This window comes from Impatiens glandulifera, chromosome 1, assembly GCF_907164915.1.
Source record: "Impatiens glandulifera chromosome 1, dImpGla2.1, whole genome shotgun sequence".
Lineage (NCBI taxonomy): Eukaryota > Viridiplantae > Streptophyta > Magnoliopsida > Ericales > Balsaminaceae > Impatiens > Impatiens glandulifera.
The window spans coordinates 21,703,575-21,720,555 of record NC_061862.1 but is presented as its reverse complement, the minus strand read 5'-3'; the positions used below and the strand labels follow the sequence as shown (position 1 = coordinate 21,720,555).

The window sequence follows — 16,981 nt, the reverse complement described above, 5'->3', positions numbered from 1 at the left end:
CATGATTCATGTATATATTTATAAAATGGAGAATTTAGTAAGAGTTTATTTCATAATAATATTCGTTATATATTATTATTATTATTATTGTTTATATATATATACAATAAAGTATAAAATTAATCTAAATAATAATAAATAAATGACATTATAAAAAACCATAATTATAAAATTAATTACAAGTTTTATTTGTTTGAATTTTTTAGTTAATAAATATAAATTTATTTTATTTATGCAAAATCAAAATAAATTATAAACTTGTAAAATAATTATAAAAATTTAACTAAATCAAGATCATTAACATTTTTAGAATCGCAAAATTTTAAGAATAATCCGATATTCCGAGATATATAATACAGTTGAAGAAAATAGTTCCCATAGCCTAATTAATCCATTATAAATCATGATTTCCCGAAAAAAATAGATAAAAGAAAAGGCAACTTATAATAGTCCCAAATAAAGTGGACAAAAAGTCTTCACAATATGAAAATATTAATTTATTAACAATGGAAATGATACCCTAAATTTGTCTTAATTCCATTACAAAAAGTTATATTTTTTCATCATACATATCCAGAAAAATAATATATTTGATTTTAATTATTTTATCCTAATATTTACCTACCTTATATGATTCTTATAGTCTTAGAATTTAATAATATGGTTGGTTATTTGAAATAAGGAGATGAATATTGAGGGGTGTTATCTTTTTAAATAAAAAAGAAAAACTTGATCCAATAATGAAAATGATCACATCATCATCGTTATTATTATTATTATTATTATTATTATTATTATTATTATTATTATTATTATTATTATTATTATTATTATTATAAAGAGATGAGTGAATGGAGAATAAAAAACCAAACTAACTTAAATAATGTAACCAAACACAGGACACGCCGAAATTCGGTGGGAATAAAAAAAGAAAAAGAAATAGGAATTATGAAGGCATGACACGTGTCGAAGCACGTGGGTAGCACGGGGAGATGTTGGAGGGGAAGGAAGTACCAACTAGCAATAGGGAGTCACGCCGATGTCACGTGAAGGACCATGCGCGTATCAGATGCAGCCACTCTTTTAATGTCCACTAAATAATAATAATAATAATAAATAAAATAATAAAAGAATAAAGAATATATATAATTATCTTTTATTTTATTTTAGGTAGTTAAAATAACTAACTACGCAAGCAACAATCTAGGTCGTGACATCATGTTAAACAAATGAGATCAAACATACTAAATTCACTCTCTTTAAATTTTTTTTTTTTAAAAAGTTACAAATTAAAGCTTACGTGAAAAAGATTCCCTATTCTATGCCAATAGACTCGTGACATCCATGTACTGTTAGTTTTATTCGGTTTATTTGTTAAAGATTCAAACGAATTTATTTGTTAAATGATATTCTTATACAGTTTTGTTGACCCACCTAACAAATGCTTAGATTTTCAAATAATTTTATTTATCTACAACAGCTTATAATTCATTCAAAATTTCAATCTATTGTATAAATTTATTATATTTCCATCTTTATCTAAACTTATAAATGAATAAACTTGACTTACTTAGGTTTGGTTCTTAAAGTGTATTAATTTTTAATGAAAAACAAATTAGAAAATAAAAAGAAGAAGATAATAATAAAACTCTCATCAAACAAGCCTTTAGATCGATCTTCCTATATATAATTATGAAGTGTTGGAGAGAGAGAATTAAATAAGGTATTAATAATTTTCTGACACATTTAATTGAAATCATTTTTAGAAGTTACTGAATGAATGGGGTTTTTCAGACATTAGGTTACGTGCAAAGCTGAAAACAAACAAACAAATTATTAAGGGATTCAATTCAATGGGATTGGGAATAGAGCTTCAGCACTTATTGTATTTTATTTTGTAACTTTTTTTATCTAATATTTTTATTAAACTAAAGTGATGAATGCATTATTACTTATCTTTACAAAATATTTTTTTTTACATATGTATTTTAAACCTTATATGTATATGGGGACTGATTTGCTGTCCCAAATGGTTACTTTCTTTTAAAAACAGACTTACATGTTTAATGAGTTCCCCAGAAAATAAGGGAAAATTTGATGAAATGACCATAATAATTGCCTAAATTGCGCAATTGACCTGCGTTTATAAAAATTGTGCAAATGATCACTTCCTATTTTTCGGACAAAACTATTTTCGTTACGCGACGGAACCCTAATTCGTCGAGTGTGCCATCGCGTGACGTGAACGGAACACTAATTCGTTGAGTATGTCATAGCGTAACATTGCGAGTCGCGACCATGCCATCACGAGACGGAGTATTTTTGTCCGAAAATAAAAAGTGATTATTTGCACAATTAAGACAATTATTAAGATCATTTCATCCAATTTCCCTGAATAAGTTGTATGCAAACAATCTCTAGAGTTTGGTTTAACTAGGGATATAAAAAACAAAAAGGTATTTTCTTATCACACAATGAATTCATTCTACTCAATAAGTATTGTAAGAAATTCATGAACACATCAATGTGATTTACAAATCATCAAGCAAGATAGAAACCAAACCAACAGTAGAATTATGGAAGGAAAACAGCCATAAATAATGTGAAAACAAACCAGTCAGAGAATGAGAATGCATTTTGATAAAAAGGCAAAACATAAAAAGAGACTGAGCTTATGTTTGTGGTGTCGTTACTTTTGGTTTTGGTGATCCCACATAATATATAAGTTAGTACTTTCAGAAAGACAGACAGAAAACAAAAGTACTATTATAACATCCTCCAAGCCCTACCTAGCTATAAAGATCATCATCTTCAGCCCCGGTAGAGGCGGGGGTAGCAGCAAACGGGTCAGGACCCGAACCTGTCCTAGCCCCCGTGGTCTCTGGGAACCTAAACTCGGTTCCAAAGCCACGAGACTGCTGCAAGGTTTGAGCAAACGCCTGATATTTCCTGATGTCAGCATCGCTCACACTCCTCCTAGCATACTTCATAGACTCCTCAAAATGACCAGCCTTTATCTCCGCCACCTCTTCCTCCATATCCTCGTCCATAGAGTCTGGATTCTCACTTCGCTTCCTCTCCTTCTCTATGTCCTGTAATAATAATAACAATAATTATAAACAATTTATTCTATCCTATATTATGAAAACAAATTGGAAGGAAATAGATTTTGTGAACAAAGACATACTTTCTCTATGTCCTGTAATAATAATAAACAATTTATTCTATCCTATATTGTTAAAACAAAGATTTTGTGAACAAAGACATACTTTCTCAATATTCTCTCTTATGGCATACTTGCAAGAACGCTGACATATCTCTGTGATGTCGGCGCCACTGAAGCCTTGAGTATACTTGGCCAATGCTCTCAGATCCACATCTTTGGAAACCGGAGATTTTCTCATGCAGGCTTTGAAGATCTGGTGACGCGAGTCCTCGTCAGGGAGAGGAATGTATATTAGTTGATCAAGACGGCCTGGCCTGAGAAGTGCAGGATCAATGATATCAGGTCTGTTTGTGGCCCCAATTATGAAGACGGTCTTTTTCGCATTCATGCCATCCATTTCAGTCAGAAGTTGGTTTAAAACACGATCTGCAGCACCGCCTGCATCTCCTACACTACTTCCTCTCTGCAACAAGAATAATAATAATCTAAATCTCCAGTTCTTTGAACGTTTCTTTATAAGGAATCAAGTTCATCAATGAAGATAAACCAGAAAGGAGAAATAGAAACCTGGGTGGCAATTGAATCAAGCTCATCAAAGAAGAGAACACATGGTGCAGATTGTCTGGCCTTGTCAAAGATTTCACGAACATTTGCTTCACTCTCACCAAACCACATGGTAAGAAGCTCAGGACCTTTAATACTGATGAAATTGGCCTGGCACTCGTTTGCAATTGCCTTAGCCAGTAGTGTTTTACCACAACCAGGAGGGCCATAGAATAGGACCCCCTTTGATGGGGACATACCAAATTTCTCAAACTTCTCTGGGTGCTCAACTGGATATTGGACAGTCTGCAAGGGAAAAAAGGACAAAACTTGAGAAAAGAAAATACAATAATATTCTTGAAAATCTACAGCGCACCTCTTGAAGCTCGCGCTTAACATTCTCAAGTCCTCCAATATCCTCCCAGGAGACATTAGGCACTTCAACGACCTGTTATTAACAAAGAAAACAAATTATTCCTGCAGGTAAACAAACAAGTTGCGAATAATAAGAAAAATGTACATGCAAATACTTACAGTTTCCCGCAAAGCAGATGGATTGCTGATTCCAAGAGCAGTCTGGAAGTGATCGTTTGTCACTGCCATGGAATTCAGAATCTCAGCATCTATTGTTTCATCATCTAGGTCAATAACATCCATCTTCTCTCTGATACATTGAAGTGCAGCTTCAGTACAAAGAGCAGCAAGATCAGCACCGACATAACCATGAGTATCTTTACCAATCCTTTCAAGGTCAACCTGCCCAATAGACAGTTTACTATATCAGCTTGGTAATATCATTTTGGCCTCATTCCATGATCAATATTCAAAATAAAAGAATTTACCTCATCAGCAAGCTTCATGTTCTTGGTGTGAATTCGAAGAACTTCCAAACGCCCGACTTCATCTGGCACACCAATATCAATTTCCCTATCAAACCTACCAAACCTTCTCAATGCAGGATCGATGCTGTTGGGCCTATTTGTGGCTCCCATTACAATAACATGGGCCCGTGATTTCAGACCATCCATGAGTGTCAACAGTTGTGAAACAATTCTTCTCTCAACTTCACCATGAGTCTTTTCTCTCTTTGGGGCAATCGAATCAATTTCATCAATGAAAATAATTGATGGCGCATTTTTCTCGGCTTCCTCAAATGCCTTCCTCAAGTTGCTTTCACTCTCTCCAGCCAACTTGGACATAATTTCAGGTCCATTTATTAAAAAGAAGAAAGCACCTGTCTCGTTTGCAACAGCCCTGGCTATTAAAGTCTTTCCAGAACCTGGTGGTCCAAAAAGTAATATTCCTTTAGGAGGTTTCACACCGATAGATTTGAAAAGTTGTGGATGCCTTAAGGGCAATTCCACTAATTCACGGATTTGAGCCATCTGCTTCCTAACACCACCAACATCATCATATCCCACCTCATCCAACCGTTCCTCATCCTCCCTCTTCACGGGCTCACCCTCACAAAAGATTTCCGTGTCAGGAGCAACCACACAATATTCTGCAGGGTCAGTCTCAATAACTTTGAACTCAACACTCCTCATGCCTCCTCTAACCAGAAAATGATCACCTTTCCTCACTGGACGGTATGCCTCCACAAAGTAAGCTGCATAGGCATATTGATTATATTCATAATTCTTTCAAAGGGGAAACATAAAAAATAGCAAGGCTTTATTATTTATAATGCTGAAAAACAAACTTACGTTTAACGTACACATCAAACAAATCACCGGCAAGACCTTCTATGGTATCATCTATTGGTAGTATGTGGACACGCTTCCCATACTTCACATCTGGACATTGGTGAACAGAAACAATATCACCAAGTCGAATCCTTAAGTTCGATCTCACAACTTTGTTCATCCTGATCTTTGGCTCATCACAAGTGTCATCAGCAAGAGCAATACAGACAGTATCCTTCCTTTTCTTCCCCTGTAGTACATATACACGTGTCATAATTGTACAAGTAAATGTTTCTTCTCCATGACAAGAAAAAAGAAGCATGATTCATATATGTCATTGTGCCAATACATTGAGAAAACAAAACGATCAATAGAAGAGCATAATATAATACAGAATTCATAATTGTACAAGCAAATGTTTCTTCTCCATGGCAAGAAAAAAGAAGCATGATTCGTATATGTCATAATTGTCATTGTGCCAATACATTGAGAAAACAAAACTATGGATAGAACATATCATAATATAGAATTCATAACTCTGAACAGAACTCTCGAAATAAGTTATCATGACTTATTATCAACAAGAAACAACATATCATAAAACAGAATTCATAACTCTGAACAGAACTCTCAAAATAAGTTATCAGACACAAGAAAAAAGTACAACCTTGGAATCATTACATGTACTCTACTTCACCAAGTTCATCAATGCAATGAACTTGGGACAGATCAATTTCAATGGAAATAAAATAGGAACTCCTATAAGTAGGATTTCTTGCCCTTGTTCACCTGTTGAAAGTAAAATTGATTTGAATGTAAATCCCAAAGTTGAACTTAAGTCCCAAAGTTGCTACCAAAGCAAGAAATAAACGAACTTGCTACCAAAGTTGAAGTTACTAAGATGGCCTTAAAAATACATCTATAGGCTGTCAAGAAACCAAATTTATTCGATGAAATTGTGGGCTTAAATATTACATTCCCTGACGAACATAAGATGTGAACCCAAAATAGACCTAATATACTTTATTCAAAATAGAAACTCCTCAAGTCATTAACAAGGAAGACATGCAAGAATGGCGGTTATACCTTGATAAGGATGGTGTCTCCGCGGAAAAGCTGCAACTTCTCCATGGTATTAGGATGCATAGCGACCACGGAGTTGTCATCGTTAATGGCTTCGTCGACAACAAGACGATTGGGTGACTTCTTGCGGTCCAAAATCGCGGTGGAGAAGTCCTTCTTGGACCCTTTGCTGCAATTTAGAAGGATTACATATTGAAATAAACGGAAATCAGAATACAGGAGTGGAAAAATAACTCAGAAGATTAAGTAAGGAACTTACGAGTCGGATGATTCAGCTTGGTTACTCATCTAGAGCTTTGCAAGAAGAAGAAAGATGATTTCTTGGTAAGAAAGGAAAGATCAAGAGAAATTATATATATAAGAGAAAGAAACAGCATTAAAATACAACTTTGGGCCGAGGCGGTTGATCACTACATGGGAATTAGGCTTTAATTAATGGGCTTTAAATGTTGGAATTTTTGAAAGCTGATTCTACAATTGGGCTTACAAATAATAATAAAAGACCAATAGCGACATTAAAAATTATTTTTATTTTAACTTATATCCCTATTTTTAAACAAATGACATTTGTGTCCTCTTATAAGAAATTAAATTTCATTAAATTAAATAAGAATTATATATAAAAAATAATTAATAAATAATAATATAAAATAACATTTTTAAAATTAAGATAAATAATTGATGATTTAAATATCAAATTATATAAACAATTTAAAAAAAAAAAATATAATTTCAATATAAAATATTTAACAGAAAAACAAACTCAATTGAATTTCTAAATGATTTGTGTTGAATTAGATTAAGCCGAACAAACTAATGAAACGGTATCGAAAGAATTTTTATCAATTTTTTTGGACGGTAGTTAAAATTATCCTTGATCGAGAATTGATAAACAACGCTTAAAAATATCATAGTAAAATGTTAATGTCCATCTATATATTTATATTGTTGAGAAACTTATACAAATTATTCAAGGACACCTAGGCCTCAATGTGAAAGAATTATTATAATAACTCTTTGTTGAAGAAAAGAAAAATAACACTAAATTTGATTATTTTACTTCATTTCTGGCTAATAAAGGAACGGATACAGACTTTGAGAAATGACAATCAACACAATCATATGGTATATATAAGTAACAAACGACCAGGCATCAGGACGAAAAATCCGATTCGATTACATATGATGCCGAATCGAATTGAATTGAATCAAGATAATTCGACAAATAAAATTGAGGGGAAATTAATGAATTCAGGTGACGATATTTATGCAACTAATAAAGTATTAGAGAGTCTTATTGAGTTTTTTTTCTAATCTCTACCATCTATTAAAGATTTAATAAATTTTTGTAGTTTTTTTTTTTATCTATAGTGAATTATGTATTTTATTACCTTCAATATATATATATCACTTTTGAAAAAAGTTGACTAATTTTCAAGTTTTAATTTTTTTTTCATAGAAGGATAAAAAATAAACAAATAGGCATCCCAACCCTATATATATTTTCAATATATTTTTATTAATATAAGAGAGAGTAAATTAAAATATATATATATGATGTGTCTTTAAGCAAAGTTCTAAATCTACACCTAATTGAATTAAAGAGTGTATTGAATATGATCCAATTTATATGTTTTTTTTTATAATTTGGTGTAGAGATTTTGTTGTGGATCATATATTTAATATTAATTAAATTAAATTTAGAATTTTGAAAATGAGTTAGTATCTAAAGTTATTAAAAGAAATCTAACTTTTTCTTATTAAGACTATATATATTAAGAGAAATAATATTCTTTCTCTCCTTTTAAGAACATTTTTGGCGTGAAGAAACTAAACAAACTGATCATCAAATTTCAACACCAGACCAGGCATGATGTAGGTTATAGCTCGCGCCAAACCCTCTCTAGATTCCTTTTTCATTCACAGTTTCACCTTCCTCTACACTTGATCGTCTTCTCCGGACGGACGGACGGACGGACGGACACCCTGCACCTGTTCTCTTGCTAACTCTCAAACGACGGTCACCATGGCCCCGGTCCTGCTCAACGGCGAGAGGGCCGTGGTTGCGTTATTCATTGCTCGTACCCTTTTAGCAACTCCTCCCCTTCTTCTGTCCGAATGTCTCTCCATGTCCCTCCTCTCACTTTTCGCCCTCTTCCTCGAGATATTCGTCGAATCCTCCACTTCCCTCTCCCAATTCAAGACCAGGTATGTATGTAACATATCTTTCGGAAAGGAAATCTCTTTTCAGCTTAACAAAAGACAATCTTTTGTATGTATGACGTTAAAGAATCATGTAACCAAACTACAAACTAGGTGGTTTGTGTTATATCGATTTTGCCGTGCTCCTCTGGCTGTCTTCAACGCAAAACTTTGTTTAATGTTTCATTTTCCTTTTACTGAGTTTGCAGGCCAGGAGCATCATCAGGGATTCTCCTTGGAGCAGTCACGGTTCCAAGTGTCATGATCTCGAGGTTGATACAGAGGTCTAGAGCAGTTTCACTTCATACCCTTGAAGTGGGAGGTACACCTCTCACATAATTTGGTAAACATGAGATGTTAAAATAACTCAAATGTAGCTGAAGATTAGTCGGTGTTTTATGAGATCATTTACTTATGATTAGTTAAATTAGTGTTTCTTATTCTGGGAATGAAACAATGAGACTGAAGATTAAAACATGTTCATCATTATGTTGCTTCAGTGTCGGGAGAATTGTAAATCGTTTACTCATTGTTGTTCGTAATGTCTCGATTTCAACATTATTTAAACTACTGTATTTGCATTCGACAGCTCAATTAATTATTTCTTTCCATAGAGCTTGAACATCTGAGGATACAATATTGGACTGCATCTGCCTGCTGCTTCAGCATGCTCCTTTTTCTTGCCTTTGTTCTTCTAAATGTTCCAGAAACCACACGCTCCATTTCTTCACGTGGAATATGGGGTGTGCAATTTGGCTTATGTTGGTTAACGTTGTATGCTGCAACATGTTGTGTGTTTTCTTCTGCAAAACCTCATGTTGGTGAGTTCTCATATGGAACATTTCCTTTTTTAAATCATTTATTGTGGTAGACTAAGAGACAAGATACTCCCCTCTTAAATAAATAATATTTGTAAATCAGTTATGTCACTGTCCTTTTGATATTGTTTTGGATTTATGCTATTTTTGCAGGTTCGGCTATTTGTTCAGAATTATTATGGGTGCTCTTCCAGGGGTTTGCTGCGGTGAAATTACTTCAACATGTGCTTTCTACTTTCCCATTTTGTGCTTCTGCTGGTGAGGCAAAAACTTCTTCTCTAATTCAGAAAGAATCCGTTATTAAGGCTGATATATATATATGTGTGTGTGCATTTTGATATGGTCTTTTAACTCTCTCTTTTCAGTATGCCTTATGCAAAATGACGATTAGTAAAAGTTTCCATTGTCCATGTTGATTTTTGTGGAAAGAGCATTATTTAAATAAATAAAATAAAATACAAAATTGCGTTGTTATAAAAAAGAATGATTTTGGATTCATAAAATATCTTTAGAAGATGTGTTGTATCAAACACCAAATATTTGGAGATCTTTCTGGCAATGCTGTTTTTTCGTCTTCATTAAGCATTATCAGTTACCTTCTTCTGTCTAGGCCTGATTACACATTCAAAACATCTGTTTTAGCATTGGAGTCTCTTGCTTTGGAGATTTATTTCTGTTAAGTATGTTAATAGAGTTCTTTTAACATGAATTCTTTGCTGTTCTAAGGTGAGGCATTATTGGTGACTGCCGGTCTTACAATCTATTCTGGGGATATGATTGCACTTTCTCTTGCAAAAGTTAGTCCAGTATTTATCTGTTAAAGCTCCATTTTGAATTTGGTTGCAATGAAATTCAGTTTAGATACGTCTCGACCATTGTTTGCAGATTAATATACCCCGTTTATCAACACCGTTGGTCTTTGTAGGCAGTGGGATCCTTAGAAGTGAAATAAGTATCATTGTTCAGGTAACTAATAAGGGAAAACTCGAGGCAAATTCAAATCAGTAATTCAAGCGGGTTCTAACTATTTCCCTCTATAATACAGGGCATACTACTTGGCCTTCTTCTCTTCCCAATGTTATTCAAATTTCTCATTCAAGTTTGGTATCAATTCAGAAGCTCCACAAACCCTGAAGAGAGGGCGTACCATGAAATAGAAAAATCTGCTATTTTCTTTACTTCTCTGGCATTTATCTTGATAGTGATTGTTCCTTCCTGGATGCAGACAGTTAAAGAGTTTGATATGCATCCTTTCTTATGGTACTTCGTCTGTTTTCATTATTATCTTTTTATAGCACTTACAGTTATACTGGCATTTTGTTACCAAATGAACCAATAACGAGATGTTACGAGCCTATTTGGTATCATGATTTTTCATCTTGACGGTGTTCCCAAAAAATCTACATTTGTTATGTTTTTTAAAATCACAATTATCTAGAATATAATAATCTATAAAATAATCTGGATCTTGATTTTATACCAAATGAACACTATAATCTGGACCATGATCTAAAAACTGTGAAACAATTTTATTCCAAAAAAAAGTCACTTTCAATTTCCTCTTGGCGATTTTCTAATGGGATCGTGATTGTGATAAAATAACAGTTTCCAAATATGTGCATGTTGCTCAAAGACAGATGGTACATTGGCTTTAAAAAGAAGTCTATAGTTTTTTGCATGATGCTGCAGTTGTATGATTTATGTGGTCAAATTTGTTATTTTTGAATCAAGAACATATCTGTTAGTGGTATGTCTACTGATGCAGATTATGATGAGCTCTCAATGACATTTATGTTTCAAACAAATTGAATATCTGCTGGAAATGAATGGGTTGTACTTAGGTAAATCATGTCCAATGATGACCACGAGTTTAGAATGTTTCTGAATAAAGAGGAAACAGTTGAAGTTAGTGATTACATGAAAAAGCATTTGTTTTGATTTGATCTAAGACTGTAATTATTAAATTTGTCAGAGTTTTCATAATAAGTCGTTTCATGTTCTTCCAAATTTCCAGGGTTATTGTTTTTGTATTGTCGGAACCCCATAAGATGCTGCCATTGTGCGTTTATTGGGTTGCAGTGATATGTGTATCAGTTGTAAGGTTCTATAAGATCTCAAAGAAAGGCACAACTGAGAGGATTCTCCTCAGAAAATACTACCACTTGATGGCTGTTGCAATGTTCCTTCCTGCTTTAGTTTTCCAGGTTGTTATTTATAATGCAAATTCAAAGATTGGTTCTTGTGCCAGTTTTGTGTTATTCATGTTTACTTTTAGAAAAATTGTTGGCCTCATATTAGGTTTCATTTCCTCCAGCCAAAATTTCTAGATCTGGCCTTTGGTGTGGCTTTGGCAGTATTCTTGCTTCTTGAAATCATTCGAGTAAGTTCATTTTTGGATTGTTGAGTTGTACTTCTATTCTAAGATATATCTCCCCATTTAGAAACACTTATATTTTTGTTTCTATATCCGGATTCAGATGAGAAACAACTAATAAATTTCCAATTTATCTCTAACTAAATTTAGTTTCCAAAAAACTATCATCCTGAATTGTTTTTGAATCTAGGTGTTTCCAAATGGGGTTATATAACTAAAGTTCTCTTTATTTACTTTCACAACATGATGGTGAATGTTTTCTTAGGATTTTTGAATTGCTGGAAATTTCATGAAACAACCATGTCACATATCAACTGACACTTTGTGACAGGAAATTATTTGTTTTTGGACGGTTGTGACACCAAGACATTGAAAGGATCTGCTGTGGAACTAGTTATATTGAAAGAAAAAATTGTTTCTTGGGACTAAAAAGCATTTGAACTAATCTAGTCTGCAAATATCTTAAACAAGTGATACCATTGTTTTCTCTGGGTAAAGTAACTAGGCAATAATTGAGCAGGTATGGAGAATCTGGCCTTTAGGACAGCTTGTGCATCAGTTTATGAACGCTTTTACTGATCATCGTGACTCAGATGTTCTTATTATCAGGTGTGTTTGTGTTGTCTATTCCCTTGAAAATAGTGCTAGTCTGCTAGATGATAATTCATTTCTCTTTTGCAGTCATTTTTCACTTTTATTGGGCTGTGCACTTCCTATTTGGATGTCTTTTGGGTTCAATGATCGACCTCTTTCCCCCTTTGCCGGAATCCTGAGCCTTGGTATTGGAGATACAATGGTGAATATTTTTTATTTCTTCATAGTTAGTACGAGTCTCTAAGTTAAAGTGAAAACGTATCTAGATTTGGACAATTGATTTGGCATATTGATAAGTTTATCAGAGAAAGAAATCTAAATAAGAACAACAGTTATTTTGGGTTGGTGTACTTATTATACTTCCTTTTGGTTTCTTTCTTATATTTAGGCATCCATGATCGGCTATAAGTATGGTGTCCTCAGATGGAGCAAAACTGGAAGTATGTAGATTCCACCCACCATCTTGTTTGTAAACTTAGATAAATTATGCACGCGAATGAATCAAAATGATGGTTTCTTCTTTCTCTTGATAGAGAAAACTATTGAAGGCACTGCAGCTGGCATAACCTCAGTCTTAGCTGCCTGTTCTGTTCTTATCCCACTTTTGGCAACAACAGGATATATTTTTACACAGGTATCTTTCTCTTACCTTGGTTTTTATTATAAGCAATATCTGATTGTGGTAACATTCAAAATTTGTAATAATTCTAAAAAAAAAATACGAAATTGTGCAGCAGCATTGGTATTCTTTAATCATTGCGGTTATCATTAGCGGTTTGTTGGAAGCATACACAGCTCAGCTTGACAATGCCTTCATACCCTTGGTTTTCTACAGTCTACTTTGTTTATAAACCACATATATTTAGCCCAAATTTTAAACTAATAAAGTTTAGTCTTACATATCTTAATTGATGATCCCTATCCTTTTTTTGTTGCGATTCTTTTACCACTTTACGTTGCTTGTAACTAGGACAAATTGGTAACCTAATTATTAACTAGGCAGCTGCTGATCTACATAGGGATGAATTGTTTGGTTGTCAGCTTCTTTGATGGTAACACTTATCCAATGACCCTAGCTCGGAAACGTGTAGCCTGTTGACCAAATGAATGCGATTAGAGTAAGAATTCAATTTTTTTTTTAAATGCTATGAGTTACAATGAATAGAAATAGCAAATACCTCAACCGGTAAGGAAGGAACCAGCCATTCATGACATCTCTAACCTTCAAATAGGGTTGATGTTCGTCGAAAGAATCCCTAAAATGACTTGAATTCAGCCTGCAACAAAATTTCGTTACTGTCAGTTAGTGATAAACCGGGACCAAAACTTAATTCAGTTGATTTTGTTTTGTTTTTAAGAGTGTAAGGTTATGATTACTTTATTATTATTATTATTATCTTTTTGCTTCTTAATAATCTCTAGACTGTTTTCATGAATTAGGTCTCAAACTGAGAGGGTTTTAACATGGTTGATGAAATAATCAATAATTAGTCTTTTTTTGTGGGCTATATAAATTCCTTTTACCTTTATAAAAAAAGGTTGAGTGTTGATGTATTTATTTATGAGTTATAATGATTTTGATCATTAATATATACATACTACCCAGAAGTGACCTAATATTGAAAGGGACGTTTCATTATTGAATAGAACATGCATTGGTCTCTTATGTATGGTATCATCCCTTCCCCGCTTAGCCTGCCATGCCCTGTAAATAAGGGAGCCAAAGTTAAAAGAATGCACCCATCTATTGGTTTTACATTTATTCAAGAAAGACAGCAAATATTGTTCTCAAGTCAGTGTTTTTCGATTCCCAATTTGCTTTCCTTTGTAATTTTGGAATTTATGAACCTAACCTGGCTGTAAACGATGAACATGACAGTTATTAGACAAAATGACGGTTAATCCATAGATCAAACCAGTTATTTAGCATGTTAAACTTGATCTGTGGAATGTACATTATGTATCAAGAAGGGGGAAAATCTGCCTATAAGATTACTTTAGTTACATTCAGAATGCCTTTGGAATCATCTATCATAGAATCCAAATGCTCCAAAGAATCTTCCTATGGAACTCAGAATTGGGATATGAGTTTTCGCACTTGGTTTGTTAGAATGTGGTTAAAACTCTTATGATGAATGATAGGAAAGTGGCTTAAAGTGGTTGGGTCTTGGAATAATGTATTGGGCTCATGGTCTATTGACTATAGATAACATTTTTTCGATAGAGAATCAGACATTGATGAACGGTTATTACGAGACTCTATCTCGGCTGCCCTTTCATGAATCATGACGGTCTTAATATGGTTAATCTAAACTCCATCTTGGTTACTCTTTCATGCTGACTAATATGATCAAACAAAACCATGTCTTAAGGAGTAATTAACTATACATGTGTAGAAAATGATTATCATTCCATGAGTGAAATAAAATTTTAAAAATTGTCTATTATTATTATTATTATTATGTCTTAATTTCGGAAAGTGCCCACTAATTATTAACTTAAATATATATAATATGTGATAGTAATATGGTTGAAAACTTAAATAGATGAGATAATACAAGTTATACTATGATTTTAAAAAATCATTTTTATTGGTGTTTAATCATATTTTTCTTTTAAAATTATAAATTGAGACTTCAATATGTATAATTATCCCCCATATAGTAATCAGAATTTTCTTTTTAAAATTATTTTCTTCATAATTTAATTAAAAAATAAATAAATATATATATATATATTTAATTAATGATAGTTGTCCCATTCAATTAATTCTGTATTTTCTCTCTTATGGACGGAACAGTACTAGTGCTGTACATTATTGTATTGAAAAGATCAATACACCAACAACAATTGCAACTATATGATAATAATTTCTTATAATATTAAAGATTAAAAATTTAAATTTGAAATAAGTCATATAGTATCCAAATTCATCATTACAGTTTAACATATTATTATTTTAGTAATAATTATATATATATATATATATATATATATATATATATATATTGGTTTGTACATAAATTATAAGTAATCAGTTTGTAATTTTTTTTATTACAAATGAGTTTATATATTAATAACAAGTGATTTATATTTGAATACTAGGGCAATGTAAATAAACCAACTTGGAGGGCTTATTTGGATTTTAGGAGTCACTTGCTTGCTACAAAACAAAATACACGACTGAATCTTATTTTTGTCGGAATGTTTGATTTTGTGATGTTATTATGTATTGTTTATAAATTAATTTTTCAAAATAATGATAATTAAACTTTTTTATTAAAAAAAATAGTTTATTTAGTATCTTATGATTTTAATTATTAAGTAGCATTTTAAGTAAAAACTAAGCCGAACAAATAAATTCTAATCAAAAGTTCAGCAAAATAGTACTAAAAGATAAGTTCGATTACAACCGGGAGCGTTTTGAATATAAGAAGAGTGTCATAATCGTGGGGTGGGGAGTGATGCTAGTTTTCTTATTTAAAAAACAATAATAAAAATTATCCGACAAGTAGATTAGTTTGTTGGCTAAATATTAATAAATATATTTGAAAACAAACATAGACAACACAATGTATGATCTTTCAAATCACCAACACAGTTATCTTTTTTTGGACTAGTTTGGCATATACTGTTTTTTTTTCATGATCATTTTAAGAAGCTTTGGTATGTACTTTTCACAAAGGGTAAGTTCGAGTGGCATATAATTTATTTAGCTTTATTATTCAATAAATTAAACAATTTTAAATTTATCTTAATTTTTAATAATAATTTGAATATAAAACAAATTAAGACAAGGAACTCAAATAAACACTCTAACTAAAGAGTTGGATTTTCTTTTTGTAAGTTTTTGAAAGAACAATTCTCTATATTATAATATAAATATCTTGATCTAACAAAACAAAATAAAATAAAAGTCAACTCCTAATTTTCTCATAGACAAATTTAGCTAGGTTTGGACTTTGGAGAGGATGGTTACTTAAGAGAGGTATATCCCAATGTTAGGGTGGGCAAAATCACGACCATTTAGGCCGACCATTTTTTATTATCAATTTCGTTAATCGTTATTTTCGAGTTCAATTTCAAATTTATGAACAATTATTGTGTTTCTAACTCAGAATTAATTTGGTGTATTGAATGAATATTCATTTATTTAGTATGCTCAATTCTTAGGAGATTAGGTAATTTGGTCAAATGTTGTAGCTAATTTAACTAAAAATTGGAATAGTAATTAATTATAATTAAATAACTCATTTGCATATATATTAACCCTTTGACACTGAGTAATTTTTAAAAATAAAAAATTATAATTTAAAATTTTTCAAATAAAAGTGAAGTCGTCGTTGTAGGTCATGTTAATTTTTTTAAATAAATTAAAAAAAAACAAACTCGTTAGGTGTTCAAACTGTAGATTGAACCCACAATAGATGCTTTATGCTTTAACTTTAAATGCAATCAAATGAGCTGTTATCTTATTAAAGAAAATTCAACTTAAATAATAAATAAAATAATTATT

General features: G+C 32.1%; 2 protein-coding genes across 3 annotated transcripts; one reads left to right on the top strand and one right to left on the bottom strand.

Moving 5' to 3' along the window:
* Positions 1-2,574: 2,574 nt before the first annotated feature.
* LOC124920661 (cell division cycle protein 48 homolog) lies at positions 2,575-6,828 on the bottom strand. The gene is made up of 9 exons (XM_047461200.1): positions 6,737-6,828; positions 6,481-6,646; positions 5,416-5,644; positions 4,552-5,318; positions 4,244-4,465; positions 4,086-4,157; positions 3,734-4,015; positions 3,270-3,629; positions 2,575-3,092 (listed from the first exon to the last, which is right to left on the bottom strand). The coding sequence occupies exons 1-9, from the start codon at positions 6,763-6,765 to the stop codon at positions 2,790-2,792; spliced, it is 2,430 nt and encodes an 809-aa protein (XP_047317156.1). The 5' UTR covers positions 6,766-6,828; the 3' UTR covers positions 2,575-2,789.
* Positions 6,829-8,451: 1,623 nt separating this feature from the next.
* LOC124920040 (dolichol kinase EVAN-like) lies at positions 8,452-13,521 on the top strand. 2 transcript variants are annotated; one of them, XM_047460429.1, is made up of 14 exons: positions 8,452-8,685; positions 8,889-9,001; positions 9,294-9,500; positions 9,651-9,755; positions 10,224-10,294; positions 10,383-10,463; positions 10,543-10,757; positions 11,512-11,701; positions 11,812-11,877; positions 12,392-12,480; positions 12,553-12,667; positions 12,854-12,905; positions 12,999-13,099; positions 13,203-13,521. In XM_047460429.1, the coding sequence occupies exons 1-14, from the start codon at positions 8,504-8,506 to the stop codon at positions 13,314-13,316; spliced, it is 1,701 nt and encodes a 566-aa protein (XP_047316385.1). In that variant the 5' UTR covers positions 8,452-8,503; the 3' UTR covers positions 13,317-13,521. The 2 variants fall into 2 exon arrangements, with proteins under 2 accessions (XP_047316385.1, XP_047316384.1); XM_047460428.1 differs by lacking the exon at positions 8,452-8,685 and having other exon boundaries at positions 8,868-9,001; positions 13,200-13,521.
* The last annotated feature ends 3,460 nt before the right edge of the window (positions 13,522-16,981 follow it).

Bases quoted from the DNA above. Each gene is read 5' to 3' on its own strand.
- LOC124920040 (XM_047460429.1), top strand. From the start codon at position 8,504: ATGGCCCCGGTCCTGCTCAACGGCGAGAGGGCCGTGGTTGCGTTATTC. The intron at 8,686-8,888 runs GTATGTATGTAA...CTGAGTTTGCAG, and splicing joins CTCTCCCAATTCAAGACCAG to GCCAGGAGCATCATCAGGGA. The intron at 9,501-9,650 runs GTGAGTTCTCAT...CTATTTTTGCAG, and splicing joins TTCTGCAAAACCTCATGTTG to GTTCGGCTATTTGTTCAGAA.
- LOC124920661 (XM_047461200.1), bottom strand. From the start codon at position 6,765: ATGAGTAACCAAGCTGAATCATCCGACTC. The intron at 3,630-3,733 runs GTTTCTATTTCT...TTCTTGTTGCAG, and splicing joins TTGATTCAATTGCCACCCAG to AGAGGAAGTAGTGTAGGAGA. The intron at 3,093-3,269 runs GTATGTCTTTGT...TTATTATTACAG, and splicing joins TAAGAGAGAATATTGAGAAA to GACATAGAGAAGGAGAGGAA.